This window comes from Cryptotermes secundus, unplaced genomic scaffold, assembly GCF_002891405.2.
Source record: "Cryptotermes secundus unplaced genomic scaffold, Csec_1.0 scaffold843, whole genome shotgun sequence".
In the NCBI taxonomy this organism is placed as follows: Eukaryota; Metazoa; Arthropoda; class Insecta; order Blattodea; family Kalotermitidae; genus Cryptotermes; species Cryptotermes secundus.
Genome location: NW_019731994.1, coordinates 131,029 through 153,935, shown reverse-complemented (window position 1 = coordinate 153,935; position 22,907 = coordinate 131,029). Strand labels below are relative to the sequence as shown.

Below are 22,907 nucleotides of genomic sequence, written 5' to 3'. Positions count from 1 at the left end.
TTTAATTCGCATTCTTCTACAATGCTCTATAGCACTTTTCACTGTGGGAACTCATTGATGCCAACCTACTAGGAACGTTACCAAGACCCGTTTGATATTGCGATAATTTTATTTGGATAAGTTGGGCAGCTGCATGTGTGATTAATGCAAAAGAGATGTACAAAGATGTAAGGTTAACAATATTTTGCGATTGAACGACTGCAGTTTAGGACTGGTGGTGAGTGTTGGTGAGTGACCAGCTGTCAATAATTAGCACCTTGTAGTAGGAGCTAAATGGTCAGTATGATTATAGTATTACTGAGACGTTAAAAGCCGAGATGATTAGCAGTATGTATCAATTCAAAGTTGCTCCAATGGGTTGCGTAAGTCGAATTACATTTGGCTAGGCAGTGCCTAGCTAACTTTCTGAACAAGTTTACATACGTACATAATAAATTTGCTGATGGCTTGAGCTTGTATCAACTTCGGCGCGAAATTTGAATGGGACAGAGCAGTCAGAGGGTGCAGTGTAATTATATATCTCGAAGTGTTAATAGCCACTTGAACTGGAAGAAAGGTACTTTAGGAAACCTCTGAGGTTTTTACGTGCTTGACTTAAGATAACTGTCTTCTGGTTGTGATCCCGTGTGGTCTGGTAGAAGATTTTTAAAAACGTCACATTCAAAAGGACAGTAATCAGCAAGAGTCTTAGTTTGTGGAGGCAGAAGAAATATCTAACATGACAAAAGAGGGATGGATACTGGCCACTGTCTCATGAATATGTCCACATTCCAGAATTTAACCTAGTAAATTATTACAGTGATAATCTGTGCCCAGTAATGACATTTTATGTGCATGTGTTACCATGTGCAGGACCCCTAGTAATAATCTGTGAGTACAGCTTTTCTATATGAGCAGCAGAACCTCCTCAAAAGAAGTTATTCTCCTATTCACAGATGTCTGAGCAGTCCTGTAGTAAGTGCATGCAATTTTCTTGTTGCAGGGACAGTACACAAAATGAAGGAGTCCTTGACTCCAGTTAGAATGGCTCTTACTGCATCTGGAGGCAGTGGTTCAGCCACAGGTAAGAATTTATTGTACTGCCCAGAATTAAAATGCAAATTACAGAACAAGTGCCTCACTGTACCATGTTTCAGGAAACATGTTCTATTTTCGTTACATTTGCAATGCTTGAAGGAGACATCTGTCATAATCTGAAATTTTATTCTGTTCAGAAATAGCCATAGAATTGAGTATTTTTGGGGGAGGGGGGTGTAGATATGTAAGATTGATTGGGTCTAAGAGTCATAGTTATTGAATCATCTTCATTGCATCCCAGTGACAATTGAATATAAGTATATTATGGTTTGTGAATACAAAAGTCTGGCTATGGATAGCTGGCTGTGCGGTGTGCCTCAGTTGACAAGAAAACAGTACGAAGCTTTCGTGGCATGTAGATGCGATAAAATCTCTCAGGCAGTCTGTCGGGAATGGATTTATAGTGTTTCAGAAAATGTCTCATGTCTCTATCATCTGAGATTGATCATATAAATGTATAATTAATGTTGCAAACAGTGACAGTTCCGAAAACATCAGAAATCCATTCCATTTTGATATGGCTGACTGCCCATAAAGCTCTCCTTGAAGACTACATAATTCTATAAATAGAATCTGGATGCGACTGTTTTTGCCTAGAGTTCCCCAGACCTTTTGCCTGATTCTACAGGCACTGTTGAGTGTAGAAGTTGGGTTTACTACCATCAGCTATGTGAAATTTGAGGGTCTTATAGCAGTGACAATGAAAATGAGCCAGATTCTCCTTACACTGTTATTCTTATTGATTTGCTTTTGGCCCCCAGTTGTCCCTTCCCATATATCCATACCACTTCTTTCATGTTTCGGTTTCCCTCAGGTCATAATTGCTTCCTTCCAAATTTGTTCCAGTTCATCATTCATCTGTCCTACCATTGAACATTAAGTATTCTAGCTACTGACAGCATTATTAAATAATCCACAAAAATAATTCATGTTTGGCTTACTCTGCTCTCATGAAGAGAGAGGCAGCAGTTTCTCCCAGATATGGGTAGCGATCTACCAGGGTCATGCCCTGGAAAACAGTAATTTTTAACCATTAGTGAATTCATTACCAAAGAAAATGAATAACTGTGAAATATCATTATATGGTTTCACCCTGAAAGGGAAGCAGGGTGGTGCAAGGAGAGCTTCACTCTATTGTGCGGCTTGCAATATATCAGTTGAGCTATCTGAATCTGAGCTTTAGTCTTAAATTCTGGAACTGTATTCCAAAATATCATATTCCCCATCATATTAATTAGCATTAAAAATCATCTTTTGTCTCCTTTTTACCAAGAAAAAAATGAAATAAAGCCATATATAATCGTATACAAACAGTAGCTGCTCACATAATATTATAGTGAGTAAAGACTGCAAGGTTTCTCCTGTTGCACCAAGGTTCCAGCTGTTCAGTGCTACCATTTAGTGAAGAAAACTTGAATTCTCATTACAAAGAGAGTTCTATCATAACACAACATGGATTTACTGAATTAACTTGGGATAATAAGGGAAGCAGTTAACAAAGTTGTGGCTTCAGTATGCAGATGCTGTTGATAGAGTCTTCAAGCAGTACACATTCTCTGAAATGTTGTACATTATTCTTGATCCATGACCAAAAATAATGTTCCCATGACAAATCTGTATCATTTCTGTAAAAGGGAACCACATTCAGTCAATTCGTGTTATGTACTAATAAGCAGAGCGGAAGGTTCTTTTATAACTGATATTTAAAAGGTTGAGTTTGATATGTAGGGGCACACACACACACACACACACACACCCCAACACACAAGTTTGTATGAACATTGCAGGTGAGTGGTTAACGCTTAGCTTCACTTTTAGGAGTCCTAGGTTAAAATGTGAGCCTGGAGTTTTGGTGTCCTAAGGTTTTGTGGCTTATTCAGTCCCTTGAGGCAAATCCCAAGATTGTAGCTGCAACATAACTCAACTTGCTTGGTCCACTGCCCCTACTAGACCAGTCAAGGCACCAGCCCCCCTTACAAATTTCAGGACACAATGCTGAAAAACCAACACACTTAGACCATGGAGGTGTAACTACCCGTACACAGAATAAACATCAGTAATTAAATAATAGAAAAGCCCCAAACCAGTAATTTATTCATAATAGGATGGCAAATATTATTCAAATAGTGAAGTTGTACTGTACTACACAAAACACTCGGGATACCATTGGTAACAGATCTCAGACGCTTCCATTTATTTTTATTGGGAAGCTGTGTTCGGCTTATGTGATTTAATCCCCTATCCTGAGACTTTTTTTTTTCGGGCCATAGCTGTCTGCCTGTATGTGGGAATGTACTCTGTTTACATTCCGAACGTTAAAGTATGCGTGAATTTTTATTTAACATCTTGTAGCGAAGTTGTTCATTTGAAGAGTGTTTTATGTTACAGTATTTTTGGACCTTTTGCAGTTGGAAACAAATTTGTTACATTTTCTGACTAAACAATTGTTAGAAAAATCGTCGACTCCAAATCGACACGCGCTTACTTTTTTCGGCGCTAGAAAATCGTTGTAATTATAATTTCTACCACCAGAGGGTACACAAAGCATAGAAATGGAGGGAATTATAGAATACATACGTAAATATAAAACTGATTATTCGATAGATTTCAAGTGACGGCAAGTAGTTGGAAAGAATGGATGGTCGAATGGACCTCATTGTTATTGTAAGTGTTGTAAGAAACAAATATTGGAGGCTTTTCGACACAAGAGAGAATTCATCGCTATTTTGTTAACGATAACAAGAATGTCGATTGTCAGCTCGTCAAGCTATGGGCGAAGACAGCCACCCTGCAAAACTATCCGGAGAACGATTCTTCGTAAATCAGGGGAAAACCTTTTGTGCAACGGATATGGCACCGTTTGTCTCGTGCCGCAACAGCTACACCAGTATCGATCGGCAACATGCCGTGGTGCAGTTGCTGCTCCAAGATGGCTCCCAAATCTCAGGGCGCAGAAGGTAGTTGGTTCAGAGGTTGAGATAGGTCTAAGTTCTTGAACGATCCGATATGTCCTCAGTCCCCGTGTTTCAGGGAATCTTCGTAACAAGGTGGCCCTGAAACCTGGCCACTCGCTTATGGACTGGGTTAGGTTGGGTCACTCTGGTGTGGACCTGACAGGTGTGGGAGGCGTGCTCCTCGACGTGACCCCGGAGCAATTGGCCGCCCACAGCAAGAAGAATGACGCCTGGATAGCCATCAGAGGTAAAGTGAAGGCACCCACATTTTCTATATGGACGATTCTGTAGCAAGTACGTGAACATATATAGTTGGCATGCATGTAATACCCCTACCCGTTTTCGGCACTTGTGAGGTGTGCTTTTGGACGTATGTTTGGCAGGTATGCGATGTTCCTATGTGCATATTTTTGGCATGCTTGTGTACCCAATTACAGCATTACTATGTGGACTTTTTTTGTATCCAAATGCTGGTCTTGTGCACATTCTGGTATGTGCATAATGGCCATGCTTACATATACAACATGCATGACAGACTGAACATTTGTGATACCCTGTGCACATGTGATGATGGAGTATGGAGACTTTCCATAAATATTGCCTTGTGCACACATGTGCCATAAATGATGGCTCTCCATGTATTGGTGCCAAATATTCTGGTAGCCCTGAATGAGTAAATTCATCATTCTCTTGCATGAAATGTGTAGCATCCTGCTCCATACAGATTGTTTACACACTTTTCTTGCTTCCAGGTAGAGTGTACAATGTTACACATTACATGGACTTCCACCCAGGCGGAGATGCAGAGTTGATGCGAGGGATTGGCAAAGATGGCACCAGCCTCTTCACCCAGGTTGGTTCAGCTGTGGGGTCAACAAGAAATGTACACAAAACTTCACTTGAAAACCTTGATGGAAGCATAAGTGGGAGGTTAATAATTTGTTGGGTTTAGCTGTAACATAGATTGAACTGGCTCAGGATGGGGTCCAGTGGTTCAATTTTCTTGTGCTGTAATAACATTTGGGTTCTATGTGGGAGGAGCTTCTTTATCAGCTGCATTTACATTGACATGTTACTGCAATAATGTCTTCTGGATTGTGACAGCATGTAGTCTGCAAGATAGTTGCCGATTTGGAAAAACCTGCTGCTTCCAAGTTTCATGTTTACAAAGTTTTTTCCTGGAAATGGAGTCAGTATGTTTCTCTGAAATATTGATACCTTTCTACCAAAGCACACTGAGTACAAATAGAACCACAGAACTGGAATAACTACCTAATGACAAGATAATGTCACACCTCTATATAGGACTTGATACACAAGTGCGTGCAGCATTTTGTATATCAGACACACTTTGCAGATTATGTGTGCGGACTTCCATATTCCGGTGGTTCATATTGTTCTTTCTGATCAGCTCTTTAGATTAACAGACAATGTTCCTGCTCCATATGACAGATTTCTTGATTCTTAATCAATATAATATCCCTCCCGTTGAATAGTATGTTTTCCTCTTGGTTCAGGTCCATCCGTGGGTGAACTTTGAGTCACTGCTGCAGAAGTGTCTTGTGGGTCGGTTAGTGCAGTCAAACAGAAGCACAGGGGCGCTGCCTGTCCTGAACAAGAAGACCACTACATTTATTGGAAAGCTGTTCACTAAAAGAGGTGCTGATCAGTGTGGTATGTGAGCTAGTGCTCTTCTGAGCATTTTGAGTTGCTTCTGCCACTCATCATTTCAGGAGTGTCAGTACTTTCCCTGTGTTAAGACCACAAAAGAAGTCCCATTGTTTAACCCTCTCCACATTTCCCTTAAACTGTTATGTTTCCACCTCCAGCACACTTCCCTATATTCCCTCCAGGCCAACAATTCCTGTTCACAGAAATGTTGGTTGTAATAACTTGCAGTAGCGAGAAGCATTATGGGCCATAGGCCAAAGGAGGCCGGAGAGGAATAGAACACAATGTGAAGAGGAGGTGGGCTCAGGCACTGTCATCTACAACATCCATGGGACTTATTTGCATAGCCTTATTATAGCTAGCTGGATAAAGATTGTGGGTAATTTCATCTTGGAAACGAATGTTTTCACCTCAATGTAAGAGAGTAACTAGATCCCTCTAACAAAATAATATATGCATCTTGAATTGATTGCAGATCCCCAAGAGAAGTCAGTGTCAATGGACTGGTACCAGCAGCTTGGTACAGTGACTCTGCAGTTCTTCACACTAGGAGACTTCCCCCAGACTCGAGTGATGCTATTCACAAGCCACAAAGACCTTACTGTACACATAAAGCTGGGGAGTCTCCTCCATGTGACTCATTTGCTGCTAGAAGATAGTGTTAAGTGGCCATGCAAGGTGAGGACTAACTGTGACACTGGTATGGTAGAGATATACTTCACCAAGGCCACCCCTCACATGTGGCACAAACTCGGCAGTCCTGTGGAAGATGACGGGCAGAAGAGGGATGTGGGGCAAGAACCTTATGACCCCATGGAGGTGGTGAGTGTGTCCAGTGTGACCCATAACACCAAGTTAATCTTGCTGCGCCACAAGCACCGAATCATGGACACCATTCCTATTGGCTACAGTGTACCAGTACTTGCCACCATTGATGGTAATATATTGCGTTCAGTTTCAACATAGTTCTACTAGCAATTTGAAATTATAATAAAAGGTAAAGTTGTTCCTGAGCTTAACTAATTAAGCACTATGCCATGAAGGTGAATGAGGGAGTGGATGTATAGATCCACATGTTTTTACTTCGGTGCTAGCTGGAGGTGAGTGGTCAGCTTCATGCCCCGGCCACTTGATCCCTGGGGAAAGAGACCCCAGGACTCCAGAGCTGGTCTGAATGAGGTGGATAGGAGAAAATTCTTGACCCTAATGGGCTTGAACTCTGACCCCTCACTTGTCCAGCCCATAGCTATCCCAGCTCCATTTTAAATTATAATGCTTTAATAATCTAAAACAGTGTAACTGTGAAATGAAAAGTAATTGATAATTATGGCAGTAGGAGAAAGTGGGCATGATTATGTGTTTATCTAAGACTACAGCCTTTAAAAAATTATTGTACTTTCTAGTTTTCTTTAGTATTCTGGAAACAGTGCCTCTGAGGAAGGCTCCTTAAGGCAGGGGCTTTACTTGTGGACCGCTAACATAATACATAAATTTGTATCACAAATGCAAACCCTCCCCAGTCTTTGCCGATTAGCAGAAAATGTAGTTCTGCATATTGTTCCAGGTCTTGTCAGGCTGTATGATGACACGAAGAACCAAAATATATCCAGAGCCTCCATCTGTAAAATGTTCCTGTGCAGCCATGAAAAGATGTGCAAAATGTTTCACTAGCTGCAGCTACATTGTATAAAAGCACATATACTAAATACTGGCTTACTAAAATTGTGTGTGGAAATCCTGTGTGACATAATTCTTGAGATCTGAGCAGTCCCATATTCTGTAGGTCATGGCTCACGGGTTGAGAAATTGTGGCTTAAGGGGCTAGAATATGTATTGTGAGATAACACCAAGAGGAAGCAGATAAACTGACAGAATATTTGTCTGGTTGCGATTCCTGTTTGGTTATGGTGTGCAACAGCAAGGAACTTAATTTTAAATAAGGTTTTATTGTACAGTTCATTATTCCTAATAGCTTTTGATGCACAAAGTTGATACCAAATTTTATTCAGATCTGTTGATCATTCTGTAATAATTAACTAGTGTGAAGGACCAGAATGAATAAAATTAAAAATCTGTTGAGGACTTAACAAAAATGAAACATGCAGACGGACATAGAGATTTGACTCATATCATTTCTTGTATTTCACTGAAAGAATGCCTAAAAATACAATTATAAATTTAAAATTACACTTATATTAGAGAAATTTGTTACAGTGAATGTTGGACTTTCCAATTAATATTACATGATTCTGTTAATTAATTGTTTCCTCTGGTGGTGTGTTCATATGAATGTTGTGTGTGCTGACAGGTGCAGAAGTGATACGCAGCTACACACCAATGGCTGCAGCGCTAGATGAACAGTTTCTGCCACCTGACTGGAGTGAGGACTGCCTCTGCTTGATGGTGAAGCAGTGCTCTAACGGCCTGATGAGCAGATATTTGTGTGACCTGAAACCAGAGGATGTGGTGAATGTGGGCCCAGCTGTCGGGCTGTTACAGCTGTCTGTGATGGATGCCACAACCAGGCTTTGCCTGCTGGCTGCAGGTTCAGGCCTCACGCCTATGGTGAACCTCATCCTCTGGGCCCTCAGTACTGGCAAGAAAAAGAGATTGTGAGTAATTTAAAAAATGGCTGTCAAAACATTTGTTTTTGGTGCTGTGTGACACATCCACATGGCTTACAGAGGGACTGTGATTTCTGTGTTAGCTTATTTATGCTTATTCGTTGTTTATTTAATGAGACTGTCAATGACTAAAAATATGTAGCATCAAACATTTGTATGATGGTAATGTAAAGTAAAGTAAAGCTATCCCTGTACCAGCTCGTGAAGGCCCACAGGGTTGTGAGACATTGAGGGTCCCACATTATCTAGACAACCGGCTCAAAGATGGTGGTAAGGTTGTCAGCCTTACGCGCCGGCTGCGCTTTACTCCCAAGGAAAATTATTGATTTAATTCCTGGTACTCATTTCTGTTAGAGGCTGAGTGAACCCCAGGGCCATAGTGCGGCCGGAAGGATTAGGTCAATTGAAAAAATCCAAAGACCTCATCGGTAATGATTAGGCACAATTATGGAAGGAAGCAGTCTTGACCTAATTTAAGGTACTGTACCAGAATTTTGGAGGCATGCAGTAGCATAGCTGATTGAGGCATTATGCTACAAACTGAAAGGTTGCAGGTTCAATTCCTGATGAGGTCATTGGAATTTTTATTTTACCAGATTCTTCCAGCTGCACTATGGCTTTGGGGTCGATTCAGCCTTTAACAGAAATATGTACCAGGAATCTTCCTTGGGCTAAAGGGCGACCGGTGCGTAAGGCTGACAACCTCACCACCATCTGTAAGCTGTCTAGAAAATTTGAGAGCCTCTACATCTCACAACCACTATGGGCCTCCATGGCCTGTTACAGCAATAGCTATATTTTTTATCTTTATCCCAGCATTTTTCTGGAAGGACTGAGGAAAGCCATAAGAAACCTCAGTTACAGGAGTCAAACTTGCACTTTGCATTTCTTGAATACAAGTCAGGAGCATTGATGTTTGCATCAACTTGCTCACTGTGTTCCACAGAGAAGAGTATTCCCCATCTGTCTCTCTAGTTTTCTTGAGTTTCTGTCTGTTCTTCAGCTGCTAAGAAAATATAAGGTGTGGTGTTTTTAATGTAAATCAGTTTATATCGGTACATTTCAATGCTTGACAACTGTTTCATGCATAAAAGGGTAACTATCCAGTGCCCTGGTGGTAAATATACTAAGGTAAAAGTAGGCATATGCAGGAATAACTTTTTCACTCCAGTACAAGAATTTGGAAAAAGATTCAAGGATGTAAATGAAAATAAGAGTTTTCTCCAGTAAACCAATTTTATTCTATGCAGTAATTTATAATGCAGCCACTTTTGCACAGTGCACTGCATATTTGCCTGAATGGAAGACAACCTTGCATTAAGAAATGAGTCTGCGCAAAAAAAAAGTAATTTTATGAAGTAATTTCATAATCATTAAAACATGTGAAAGAAAGTAAATGTTGGAAAGCAAGTTATACTTGAAATGTGTTTAGTTACCTTTAATTTTGAAGTTACTAACCTTTATTAAGCTTCGCCGGTCTCATATTGTTTCCCGTTCCTATTTGTCATCACAATTCCCATCTGCTATCTCACATTCACTGCTTACACTTTCATGTTGACCGCAAGGTTTTTGTCATTCTGCCATCCATCCATATGGCACTTTTGAAATAATTTGACTATCACTACTGTACAAATCCATTGCCATGGTCTTCATTCACTGGCACAGTGGTTGTACTTTGTTGTGTATGGCCCTGGTGTTTCAAGATGACTCCCCCCCTAAAACCAAGAGCCAGTAAGGTTGTTTCAGATGATCCTTAACAGAGTTATTCAGTAGAATATACAATTACGAAGTCATCTGGCCAGCTATGACCAGAGGATCAATATTCATTGCATGAATCATAGATCTTGTATCCAGTGTTAAATGACATTAAAATTTCAGCCTCTCATTGAGTGATGATGTTGCATGACACTGACGTTCAATTCTGCCTTTGAGTTCATACGAATGACACTTTTCACATAGAACTGACGTAAGGTTGGTTTTATGTTGTTTCACTCTTTTTATGTTTGACTCAGGAAACGCTGTATTATTTGCTACTTCACAGTTGTTTGTTCTGTGTGTTTAATCACCATAATCTTAAAGTATTGTCACGTATTGGGCATATAACGCGACAAATAAGTTCACGCCGTTCTTTGATATTGCGAGTTTATTCTTATCGCTCGCCTTACACACGCTTTACAATCATTTGCACTTGCAGTGTTACAATCACTGCTCACAATATTCGGCGAGACACTGGGCTCTCTTCTCCGAATGCTGATCCGAGACTTTCTTCTCCGGAGGCTTGATCACGGCTGGCCTCTTAGCTGGCCCGATGAAGACTTTCTTCTCCGAAGGCTATTCTGCGACTGACTTCTCCGAAGACTATTCTGAGACTCCTTCTTTGGAGGCTCGATCACAACTGACTGCTTCTCGTCGAAGCTGGGCTATTTATACCCTCGCCGCTGCTAGGCAAATGAACCCTCTGTTATAACCATGGAGACGTTGCTTTGTTTGTCGTAACCGTGGAGATTCAATTTTCTCGATACAACTACTCACTGTTGGGGTTACAGTATCGCTATTGTTACTTCTTATGCAATAGTCTGTTCTAGCATTTCCATAGAAGTGACTTCTGGATTCCAGACACGTTACATTATGAATCATAAGTGTGGCCCACTCCAACCCAAGCCTCCAGACGCATTCTACCATGTCACACAACTTCTGAGCACACCTACTTCACTCTACCTTACTGGTGACCTCTAAACATCCAATTCCAATTAATAACTCCACTCCACCAAAACCAAAGAGTCATTTAACATGATTTTGGAACATGAACTCGAATACAGAGTGACTAGACAGATTGTAATATTATATTTTACACTGCCCTTATGTAATAATTCAGTTGGATCTGACTAATCCACCTGTGTTTTTTCTGTGTTACACATTTATGTAGCATTACATTTTACCAAAAAAAAAAAGAAAGAAAATTATATGTGTTAGAAATTTGTGTTTCACCCATTGACCAGTGTGGTCAAAACATGTAGTGAGAAAGAAAAAGCTATACATTTTCTATTACATGCTTGTGAGGTGGTTTGTGTAGTACCCATATAAACATTATCAGCCATTTTTATGTTGAGTCACACATTAACTCAGAATCTTTTGATAGCATAAATCAGTGAACTTGTTATGTAACTTCATTGGTACTTCGGGTGACCTCATGGCATCTTATGATTTCTGACCTTGTTATCTTGTGGCACAACAATGCAAACTAGTGATCCGGGGTGCAGACTGTGCCATTAACACTTTCAGTATGAAGCATTAAAATTCATGTCAGACTACTTGTAGATTTGTAACCCTTAGAAGTGGAAATACATCTCATCTTCCAGTCGGCAAATACCACTATGCTCCCTTTTGATATCCAGGTGTGCAAAGCACAAACAGTTATCAGAAAGTTCTCAGAGTTCAAAAATTAAAAATTAACATTTACGTTAAGATGGAGAATTTTCTTCTTGATTTAATGTAAGTATTCAAGACATGTCTAGAGAAAATATGTGTGATGTTATGTCTGTTTGCACTTTCAGAATCATTTTTATTTCCATGGGTTAAGATGTGTGGTTGTCACAGTAAATAAGCAATTTCAACACAGTTTATTTTAATCTTGACATTGTGCATGAAATATTTGTTCCAGCCAGAAGGTGAGCCTTTTATTCTTCAACCTGACAAGCAGAGACATCTTGTGGCAGGATCAGCTGGACAGACTTGCAACCACAGACACAAGGTCGGTGAGCTGTATGTGTATCACATGCATGGATGATGAGGCCCTCAGAAATGTGTAACAGAGTTGAAATGTTGGCTACAGATTCTGTGTGACGCACGTATTGACAGCGGCAGACAGTGAATGGTCAGGGCAGACGGGACTTCTGAATCTGGACATGTTGCAAGCAGTGGTACCCAGTTTCACTGAACAAAAGAAGCATGACACATTTGTGTGCATCTGTGGTCCTGATCAATTTAGGGAATCATCTGTCAGGTAAGAACTTCATTCTCTGTGAGTAGGAAACAGCTCCTAATTATCATTCTTCTTCACACTGTGGGAAGTGTTTTAAGATAACATGGATGTTATTATATGTTATGGAATATATTGTTGTGTGGTACCTGGTAACCTACTTCTGTCTCCTAGGTAACATGACAAATAATTTCATGTGGGTCTCGGATTCAGCGAATATTTATTGAACACACTGTTTTACACACTCAAGTACAATTATTATCACTTTTACCACTACTGCGATTCTCCATTCACTTGATGCAACTAATTCGGCGAATGCTGGACTTTGACAGAGTCTGGCTCCTGCTGTATTTCAACTGACTGCTGTCTCTAGTCAAAGTCACATTGCGACTGACGGTTAGTCAGTCAGTAAGTCTTGGTTATGAGCCCCACGTGGGGCTCATAACCAGATATTTATTACTGTTTGACATTTATGGTGGTGCAGGAATAACTTAGTGTAGTGAATAAGCTATGTGATGGACATCTGAGGTTTGGTCCCTGGAAGATGCAGCGACTTTTCTGTTAACTACAATGTCTATGCAATCTCTGGAGGGCCTCTCCCTATATCCTATCCACTGGGTGCATTTGGGGTATCAAGCTCACCACTCACCTCCATTTAGTGCGAGCTCTACTTGTACTTCCCCATGTGTCTTTGTGGCATGGTGCTTAATAAAGTCTTTTATGATGATGGTGGTTTTCTCCCCTCCTTGTGCCAGACTTGTCACTGTCAGCAAGATGGCACCAACTACAGATTTTTGAGAACCCACCATTTTGTTGCAGGTTTCTGGGAGAGATGGGTTATCCAGAGGAGTTCTACTTTGTCTTTCAAGGCTGAGTGTCATCATGGTTCATGTAAGTCAGGCATATGGGTTGTGTGGTGGTTAAGACTGGAGTCAGAAGCCTTGGTGACGTACATAACTTGCCCGTGGTGCTGTGTTGCAGGTGCTGCCTCAGCACAAGACTTGTGTGACGAATGTGTGGAGCAGTGAGTGAGGAGTGCGATGCTGTAGTAGTACTGGGTGTGAGTTTATGCCATTGCTGATTCTTGCCGAGCTGTGGGAAAGTGTCATGCCTTAATATTGAAATTATTTTTCTGTAACTAACAAAATCTGTCTTTAGATCTCACTTTTTCATCTTCCCCACGCTTGTTATCCTGTGCATATTGGCAGAGTTGATGTCCGGTATTGTGGGATCATTTATTGTCCATTTTCATCCATTCTGGTTGCTGGCAGATAATGCTGCATTGTTCAGCTCCTTCTGCGTGCTTTGTAAAAATTTATTTTTCTGCAGCTCTCTGGTGGAGAAAGTGGCAATGAAAGGACCGAATGTTGACAGACTCTGTATAATGTTGGTAACAGGTAGGACGATCACTCATACCTTCAATCCACTGTATGTGATTGAATTTAATGGTCTCTTTCTACCTTATTGTGGCAAGAATATTTCTGAACTCTGAAAACCTCGAAGGCTATGCAACTGGTAGCATAGATAGATAAGTACCAGGTGAGAAGTAATGCCTTGGTCTTCCAGGTTGGGGGTTGTGACTTTGGGGTAACTCCCCCCACCAAAGAAATTATTGGTATACTTCTTGGGTAAATGAATATATGGAGTTGGTGCAGGATTGTTTGCCATAATAGTGAAGAGAAGAAAAAGAAGTCATAAAATCCTGACAGACATCAGTTGTGAGACACTGAGAGCATCTGCAGGAGGATAGACAGGGAAGAAGAATGCTTTGTGTCCGGACAGGATCTTGTGATGCTACTGACGGGTGTTCTTACTAGGAGTAACTTGCAACACAGAGGAGGCATGATTGCTCAGTTGCAGAAGTGATGAATTAAAATCCCAGCAATAGAACTGTTATTTCTCCATTTGTTACTAGATCTGTATCATCTCTTAGAGCTAGCCCAGCCTCTAATCTGATAGATGCCAAGAGCTAGTCAAGTGGGTGTGAAGCTGACAGCATGGTGGAGCCCTGCCTTCATGCCCCCTGTATGTCTTAGACACAGTGACTTTGAGATGAGTTTATATGAACTGTGTGCAGTATAATTCATTGCTTCGGGGTAGAAGAATTCAGTTGTTTCCAGGGCTCCTGGCTCCTATTGGTTCGCCCATGGCCTCATACCAGTGCTCACTTTCCTACATTACATATCACTTTTCCCTATTCATCTCACTTCTTGTATTCTGAAGATGGATACTGGTACCTATCTCCCAGAGTGTGTGGCGGCATCACATCTTACAAAGCTATAATGTAACGAGCCTGAGTGAATTGCTGGAAGGTTTGGTAACGGGTTGACCCGTTGCTCACCATAGGAAAGGAAGTTGGAGTAACCCAAGATTTGCTGTCTTCTGGCATGTGACACTGTGTAGTCTGGTAGAAGTTCGCTGACATTTTGGAGGAGTTTGCTGCTTGAATCTTTGGTGTTGAGGAGGAGGCCAGGCAAGCAGGGAGAGCCTAAGGATGGAGGCGCTTCATTCCTCTGAAACGCTGGTGAACATCTTTCAGACTACATGACACCACATCCCAGAGGAAAGTTACTGCTGTGGGAACTGCATATCCAACTGGAGTGCCTTGGTTTCCAGATGTGTTCTTTGTTCACAAGGGCACCAGCAGGGGGGCAGACCAGGCATATGCACCCTTCCAAATGAATCTGAAAAAAAAAATCAAAACAGAAAAAAGGAAATACATAAAAAATTAGCAATAAAAACTAAAAATATTACAAAATGTATTCTTCTGTCCTGAATACTCCAGAGCAATCAGTAAGAAAAATAGGCACTACTGTTACTGTGGACACAAATCTGTTTCCCAGTGCAGGTGGTGATGTGTCCACTGCAGAAGTTATGTAAACCAACCAGCAGATGTTGCACTTACATAATCTTGAATAAAATTGGCGACAGAACTCGATTCATACTCAAGTTGTGACCAAGTTGTATAATGTTTTGTCATAATTGTGTTTGTGCTATACAGAACCAGAATTCTGTTAAACATTCTCCATACCAAAAAATGTCCCAAATGTTTTCTTCGTCCTGACAAATGGGCACCAGTGATCTGTTCTGCCCGCACTGTTGCTTCTGTCACCTCATTTGTTCAGTCATTCCTTTCAGGTATTTGGCTTTGATTCCCTGCTCTGCACTTTGTTCTCCTGCTGAAATTACTATTCCTGCAGTACAGAATGTGTCTACTATACATTAACATTTTAATTATGCATATCATGTTACTACCCCTACTTGTATGAGGGGTAGGGCTCCTCGGCCCTTCCACCGCAACCTACAGTGGTCTATTGTGCTTTACTACCCCTACTTACTGGTCATCTAAATTCAATTGTACTTCACCCTCATCTGTTCTTACCATCATCCTCTTGGCCCAGAATCTCATCCCTCACTCTATCTTTGTTCCTTATTGCCTTTATGTGTGGTTTGAATCTTCTGCGTTGCTACATATGGGGAAAATCCCCTGGAGTCTCCTCCAACATATTCATCTCTTGGCGTCCCCTGTACATGATTCTGTGTGCATTTTTGTTGATGAGATGGATAGCAAGCAGGTGCCATGAAGGAAAGTTGAGCAGGGCTTGAAGTGGGTCCGGTTGGCATGTGTGGTTTGAGTAGTGGACTCTCCCCAAAAAGTATGGGCAAATTTAGCGTTGGGCTGCTGCCTTTCTGTCTCCATATTTGTGGGATGTTCTTTTCCCATTAGGAGTGTATCATATGGCTTGTCCAGCAAGAGTTCTGGTCTACCAATGGCAACACTGCCATTGGTACAATGCTCTACTTCTCTGCCATGCAGGCTCCACCATGACAAGGTGGGATCTGAATAAGTTATGGCTCTTGGTTAAATCTATATGAGGCGTGTAGTCCAATAAAAGTACACTGACGTTTCGGCGGAAGATACTGCCTCCATCTTCACAGTTTAAGTGTAAGGTAAGCAACGCCCACTCTTCGACTTTGGAGACGGAGGCAGTACGTTCTGCTAAAATGTCTGTGGACTTTTGCTGGACTACATGGCATCACGCCCCAGAAATCAGCAATCTTCGTGGTTACCGCTATGAGAACCTAAAATGCAATTAAATTAGATCTTTATTTTGTACCACATGTAATTTGCATGATGCGTTTTTCCGTAATTATGGTACAGAAGGAAATGTCAAGTCAGAAGTGTTAGTAAGTTATAGATCAAGAGTGATGCTACAAGTTTTGGTGTGCTTGTTATACGACTGAGCTATCGAGGTCGGTAATTTCACGCGCTGCATCTGTTGCTCTGACGCGACTTTGAGGATGCATCATAGCTGGAGTAGGTAACACAATGGAACAAAAGCTCGGTGTGTTCGACGAGATCTCCTATGTGGCGATTTTGGCTCCCTTTGTACTTTCAAAATAAAATGTAACTTTCTAGTGATGACGTCAGTATACGATGACTCACACTCAAGGATATTCTAGGCGCAGTATAATTGCGGTTACGTAATTCCGAAGTTCACGTTTCCATCCTGAACCAAGTGTTTTGGGCGTCTGGTGAGTGTTGGAGCCATATCGGCTCATCCATATCTACACTTTCAGAAGTGATCATAAAAGTGCCCTGAAAGTAGCCCCCCACTCCATCTTAAAAAGTGAGGGGGAACGGAAATATTTCGCCAGTTGAGGGTTGAGCATGCGAACCGGCAGTTAACACTTCAGCAGGGCACCCCTGACACCTGACTGAAACTGGGTGACTAGGCAGAAGGGTATATTGCAGTAGTAATACAGGAACTCTGCATTTTGCCCTTGCTCTGTATCTGAATGTTCCGTATGGTTCTCATGATAGTGGTTGTTTCCCTAAACAGCATTAACCGGTTGGGCTTTGTAGCGGTGACGTAATGTGTTTCCTGTGAGGTACGGACTGAACATAATAAAACTCTGCATTCTGGCCACAGAGTGTATCTGTGTGTTACGTATGGTTCTCACGATAGCGGCTGTTTCCCTAAACAGCATTAACCGGTTGGGCTTTGTAGCGGTGACGTAATGTGAGGTCTGAGATTCCCACGTCCCTGACTATGAAGATCGCTGTCATCTGGAACGGGACGCCATGTAGTATCGTAGATCCTTACCAACTGTGCTACCTTGAATATAGACGCAATAGGTTTGTCCGAAACGTTGGTTACTATCTACGAGACTACGTATATGGCGTACAACCCAGAAGACAGCAATCTTCAGAGTCGAAATATGTTTTCGGCTTGGCTGGAACTGATTTTTCAAATACCATTTAGATGAATTTCGGGTGTCAAATGACAAACTCGGAAGATCAGAAAAACCGCGTCTGGTGCAGACACTCGGATCTTGCACCTCTGAGCTCGTAGCCGCTCGTAGCTGTCACCTCGGGCCGGAAGAGCAGTGACGATACGAAGTGGGCTGCACATGCGTCACACGGGGCCAATTGAAAATTGCGACATTCGGTAATTGAAACTAAAAAGTCATTCCCCCACAATTCCGCTAATTGATTGCAACCCGGCGAACAATACGGTACCTGTCACAGCCCATTTGTAAACATGTGAGAATAACTTGCTTTCAGAGCGGTGTTCGATCTTCAATGGTGTCAGCTGTCACTTCTCACGAGTCTCAAACTCCAACCCTTTGCAAGCAGAACCCGAAGATTCAACATTGCTAATATAACAGTCCACCATTAAACATGATTCTGAGTGGGTTCCATCCACCTCCCGCCCTTACAACCCATTTGCTGAATGTTATTCCCGTGCCACTTCAGTGTGCAGATTCGGCGCTTTGCGTGAGGTTTCCGCAACACTTCTGTGTCCAGCTCCTTGTAGCCTCTCTGACCTCGCTACTTTAACAGGGTTAGGTGAGCTGCATTAAGTCGTCAAGGTATTCGTTATGTCATGTTTCTAAATTGCCAAAACTTTGCCCTTTTCAGCCCGCATAGGCCCCAGCAGTGACTGGCAGCGAGCTCCGCGATTGGACCCAGGTTACGCTGGAGCCAGCGGCCCTGGGACCCATATTAATGGGGTAAACTGGCCGAAACCTGAAGCTGGAAAATGCTTGTTCAGTTAGAGTGTTCAGGGTCTGCCGTAAACTCCTCAATGTGTACAAGGTGTGCCTGAGAAACTGATAGTCCTTCAGCTAGCTAATAAGTTACTATAACTAAAAGCTACATTATCGTGTTCACAAGAGCCCGTTATTGGACTTGATACATAGCTTATCCTTTTTCATTAAGAAGTGTTTTAGCATTCAATCTCGTCAATGCCGATCTCTGAGTTTACCGACTTATTTAATTTTACTTTTTGTGTGTGTTGGTCGTCATCAGACTTCATTCTGCACGTTCCGAACGCCACAGCGGGACTCGAATACGCGAACTCTTACTTATCGATCGACGCTTACATGCAGGCAATGACGGAGCCAGGGCAGTCGTGATGGCGTACAGCATCCGCCACTGCAACACATAGCTAAAAGTTTAAATGCAATCGATTATAAGGTCAGTTGGTCGCGCCGCTTGCAGGTCTAATAGCTGTGGAACGAACCTATAATCAATACAGCGGGCCATGATTTCGCTAATCTGGTCGCCTTGGTAACGGGCTTATGGAATTGTCGTGTGTCTGTCTGTTAATATCATCAGTAATCATAATTTGCGGTTTAACCAGAGTGTCAGGAGCTCAGAATGTACATAGCGTCGAATGCATAGGATGAATAGGTGAATATTGAAGGGGAAAGGATATGGAAGAAGGCGCATGTGACCTAATTTAGGGCAGAGCTCGAAGGGACTGAGAAAAACCATGAAGAACCTCAGGATGGTCAGTGTTCCGACCGAATTTCGAACTCGTCTCGTCCCGATTATAAGTCAGAAGAATTACCGCTTGGGCCAACGTAACTTGTTTTGGCGGTCAGGAAACGCAGCTTCATGGTTTAACTTCCTCTATGAACACGTGTGTCTGAAGAAAAGCATTTGAACCTAAGAGAGGAAATAAGTGGAAGATGGTAAAATATGCACAATGATGAGCTTTATAACTTGTACTCTTCAGGAAACATGATTACCATTATCAGATCGAAGAGGATGAAATGAGCATGCATGCAGCACACACGGGAGGGATGAGAAATACATACAAAATTTTAGGGGGCAAACGTCGAGGGGATCTAGAAGTAGAGGGAAGGATAGTTTTAAATCGAATTTCGAGGAAATTTAATGTGAGGAGTATGCTGGATTGAGTCAACACAGTGTAGGATTTATTGTAATGGCGGAGACGAAGCATCGGTAGTTCCTTGGACATTCGATTGAGCCACACAATGTTTGTCCGCATATTTTTCCTTCTGGCTTCTGCTGTCAGTTGAATTCGATTAAGGGAAGCACAAGTTCAGGTTCTGAGGATGGAGATTTGGCTGAGTATGGCAGATCAGTAACAACAAAACCAAGTTCAGCGACTGTACGAATAGAGAACTCACTGCCTCCGTGTTTACATTTTACAGTCCGGACATCTTTTATTTGACCCAGATGGACACGTCAGACAGATCGAAAGTCTCAGGCCCTTACACATTGTTCAGTAACGACAGGAGAATCCTAAGCCGAAAATCTTAAGAAATTTATATAAATCTAGTTATATATTCTCAAAATACATATCGAAAGACAAGCCACTTGAATTTGCTAAATAGAAGTCTGGAGCGGCGACTGCCCAATCAGAATGCAAATGCTGACCTGAATTAGCATACTGTCCATCGCTATACATACTGTATATCAAAACATGCAGCCAACATAAATGCCTCTTCGAGTGCGTGGGACCCATTGTTCATTACTGCCAGACTAACGAGATTGAAAAATCTCTACAGTAGATATAGTGTCGTTTCACGCAGTCCGCGTGTGGTCATACTACTGGCTTCACTGTAACCTCGGTTCTTTTCTTCTCCCTCCTAGAGTGAAGGGTAAAATGTGGGAACCTTCTAATATTTCTATAGAAACAGTTGGTAATTTTGGGAAAGTGATAACGTAGTATGTGTGATGTAATATATCGAAAAGAACAGTTGTAAAATTTAATGAGGTGGCATGTCACCCTGCAATTCGTTTGCGCGAGAGCTTCAAATCGATATTTGTGTGTGCAGAAATGTGAAGCAGTTATCGAACAAATGCAGGCAGCAGACGAGAGGAGCTGAGGAAGTGAAGCTCATATCTCAGCGAGCGACATCTCTTGACGGAGGAAGAATGGTGAAGACAGCAATGCATTGTTACGAGTATCTGGGATTAAAATTGTTGCTAATTGCTGCCGTGTCACTCTTCATCATGACGCTGGATGGCGCTGGCGTGCAGATGGCTTGCTGCGTGTGCGTGTGCGCCCGCTCAGTGCTGGTGGAGAGGTGGCCGAGTAAGGCTGGGTGCAGAATGTTCCTGCTGCACGTCCAGAGCCAGGTGAGTGACAGTGCTGTTCTCATGGAAGTTGACGAAATTTGGCAACTGCAGATAGGCGTGCGCTGTATTTGAGTTACGATGGACCCAGAATTATCACAAAAAAAGTTCCGGTATACACAGACGGAGCGAATTTCATTTTCACACGTTTCATGACAAATACACATTCAAAGACTCGTGTGAAGAATCCAATTAGGAGGCGACTACAGATCCTACTGCTGAATATGTGTGTTCATGTCTCGTCTCCAAAATCGTAGCTTAATGATAGCTAATAGATCATTCGGGAATGTGGCAAATTTAAAATATTTTGGAATGACAGTAACAAATGAAAATTAGATATATGAAGAAATTGAGAGCAGACTAAAATCGGGGAATGCTTATTGCTATTCAGTTCAGAACCTTTGTCTTGCCGTCTGCAGTTTAAAAACCTAAGTATTTAAAATATACGAACATCTAATTTTACTCGTTCTGTATGGCTGCGAAATTTTATCTCTCCACCTGATAGCAGAATATATTGAGGGTATTTTAGAACGGGGGAACAGAGAAAATTACATAGTAAGGAGCCTCATAATTTGTACAGTTCACAAAATATTAGGATGAGCAAATGAAAGAGGGTGAACTAGGCCGAGCATGTAGCATGCATGTGAGGGATGAAAAGTTCATAGTCTTAGTCGGAAAACCGTAAGGGAGGAGACTGTTTTAAAGCAGGATAATATGATAAAGGAGCTTAAAGAAATAGGGGTGTGGAATGAACTTGTGAAAGCAGTAACGAAACCTCGGGTTCCACAAGAGGAAGGGAAGTTTTTGACTAGCTGAGCCACTATTAGCATCTCAAGACCGACATTGCTGCTTGGCGTTGGCTATATGGGTGAATAGAAAAGGGAAACAAAGTCATGTGCTCTGATTTTGTGTACCCAGTGATGAACTTTCGCGTTCTGGGGCGGCGCTGAATATTTTGATCAAGTTGACTGTTCAGAGAACGTCAGTCATCCCCTTTGTATGGCATAACTGCTTCAAATCACAGCGGTAACTATATGTATCATCTGTTTTAACATAAAGAAATATTAAATTTTGCCCACATAATGTGTTTATGTGTTTCGTATGGTTCTCAGAATAAACAGCGATTGTTTCCGTAAACATTATCGTGTGTAAGGGGGTACGCGTGACGGAAATAACGGGTTGTAGATGGAATGAATGGATTCGTCTGTGTTCTCTTACAGTTACACACTTGAACTAACGTCTTCAACACTTCAGCTATTGGATGCTCTGTGATTCAAGTCCGTACGAAGCCAAGCCCAATTCCATAGCAGTCTCCCGTTGTCTCTGCTGGCCAAATTGTTCTCCGTTTTATAACTTTCGGTGGCTGGAATAGGAAACATCTCCTTGAAGTGTTCTGTGTTTCTTATCTGCCTAAACACGCGTTACCACACAAACACTTCCAGTTCCACAGTAACCAATATGCCTAGTCAAGTGTTTTCACGGAAGTGCATAATCCCATGGTAACCCGTTGTCACGGGAACGTGCTCTGTTAATACTCGTTCCGGCTTTGAGGCGTCATGTCACACTATTAACCGGTTGGGTTTAATAGCGGCGACACAGTGGTGGTGGTGGGANGCTTTTATGGGAACATAATGTTCAGTGAAGAAAGCAGTCTTCTGGGATTTGGCACCGTGTATATGTGGTGTTAACCGACGTTTCGGAGGAACGTATCGCCCCCATCTTCCTCCGAAACGTCGGTTAACACCACATATACACGGTGCCAAATCCCAGAAGACTGCTTTCTTCACTGAACATTATGTTCCCATAAAAGCTGAGGAATTTCTAGAGTAGGTGAGCGACAGTTAGCTTGTTAAGGCTTTGAGGAATGACCTTAGTTTCTATGACTCCTGTGAATACGATAAAGGACCTTCGGAACCCGTAAAAGGCGGGAAATCTTTTTTACTGTCGGAGTGGCTATCGGCATCTCAAGAAGAAGGTTATGAACTGCCTGCCCAGTAAAAACCGATCGAAGCTGAGATCGGCCCGAAATCTGAGTGATGTGTCCTGAGAATTGCTTCTGGCTCCTGCAGTTCTTGTGTCGACCACACGTCACACGTTTGTGTTGAACAGTTTGCATGCAATTTCTTGTCTTGTAGAGACTTTCTTTGAAATTTTGCCTGCGTATTTGTCTTTGTTACCGATCCCAGTGGCCGCGGGGTCTAAGA

The 22,907-nt window shown here is 42.0% G+C and overlaps 2 protein-coding genes across 9 annotated transcripts in view; both read left to right on the top strand.

Annotated features, from left to right (window-relative positions):
- The first annotated feature begins 76 nt into the window (after window positions 1-76).
- Window positions 77-15,254, top strand: LOC111867479 (cytochrome b5 reductase 4). 7 transcript variants are annotated; one of them, XM_023857398.2, is made up of 11 exons: window positions 77-217; window positions 983-1,063; window positions 4,108-4,278; window positions 4,784-4,884; window positions 5,549-5,705; window positions 6,178-6,639; window positions 8,011-8,314; window positions 11,988-12,077; window positions 12,159-12,329; window positions 13,125-13,196; window positions 13,287-15,254. In XM_023857398.2, exons 2-10 carry the CDS (start codon window positions 997-999, stop codon window positions 13,177-13,179), a joined length of 1,578 nt encoding a protein of 525 aa, XP_023713166.1. In that variant the 5' UTR covers window positions 77-217; window positions 983-996; the 3' UTR covers window positions 13,180-13,196; window positions 13,287-15,254. The 7 variants fall into 7 exon arrangements, with proteins under 7 accessions (XP_023713166.1, XP_033608592.1, XP_023713163.1 ...); XM_033752701.1 differs by having other exon boundaries at window positions 77-227; window positions 5,549-5,690; XM_023857395.2 differs by having other exon boundaries at window positions 77-227.
- LOC111867478 (monocarboxylate transporter 2) overlaps window positions 13,203-22,907 on the top strand; it is a 26,778-nt gene continuing 17,073 nt past the window's right edge. For both annotated transcript variants that reach the window (XM_023857391.2, XM_023857392.2), the window contains exons 1-2: window positions 13,203-13,365; window positions 20,403-20,706. The gene's annotated coding sequence lies outside the window, so the exon portion shown is untranslated. The remainder of the gene's footprint in view (window positions 13,366-20,402; window positions 20,707-22,907) is intronic.

Excerpts from the sequence above, each read along its gene's own strand:
- LOC111867479 (XM_023857398.2), top strand. The coding sequence starts at position 997 with ATGAAGGAGTCCTTGACTCCAGTTAGAATGGCTCTTACTGCATCTGGA. Across the intron at positions 5,706-6,177 it reads AAGAGGTGCTGATCAGTGTG|ATCCCCAAGAGAAGTCAGTG; the intron begins GTATGTGAGCTA and ends AATTGATTGCAG. Across the intron at positions 12,078-12,158 it reads CTTGCAACCACAGACACAAG|ATTCTGTGTGACGCACGTAT; the intron begins GTCGGTGAGCTG and ends TGTTGGCTACAG.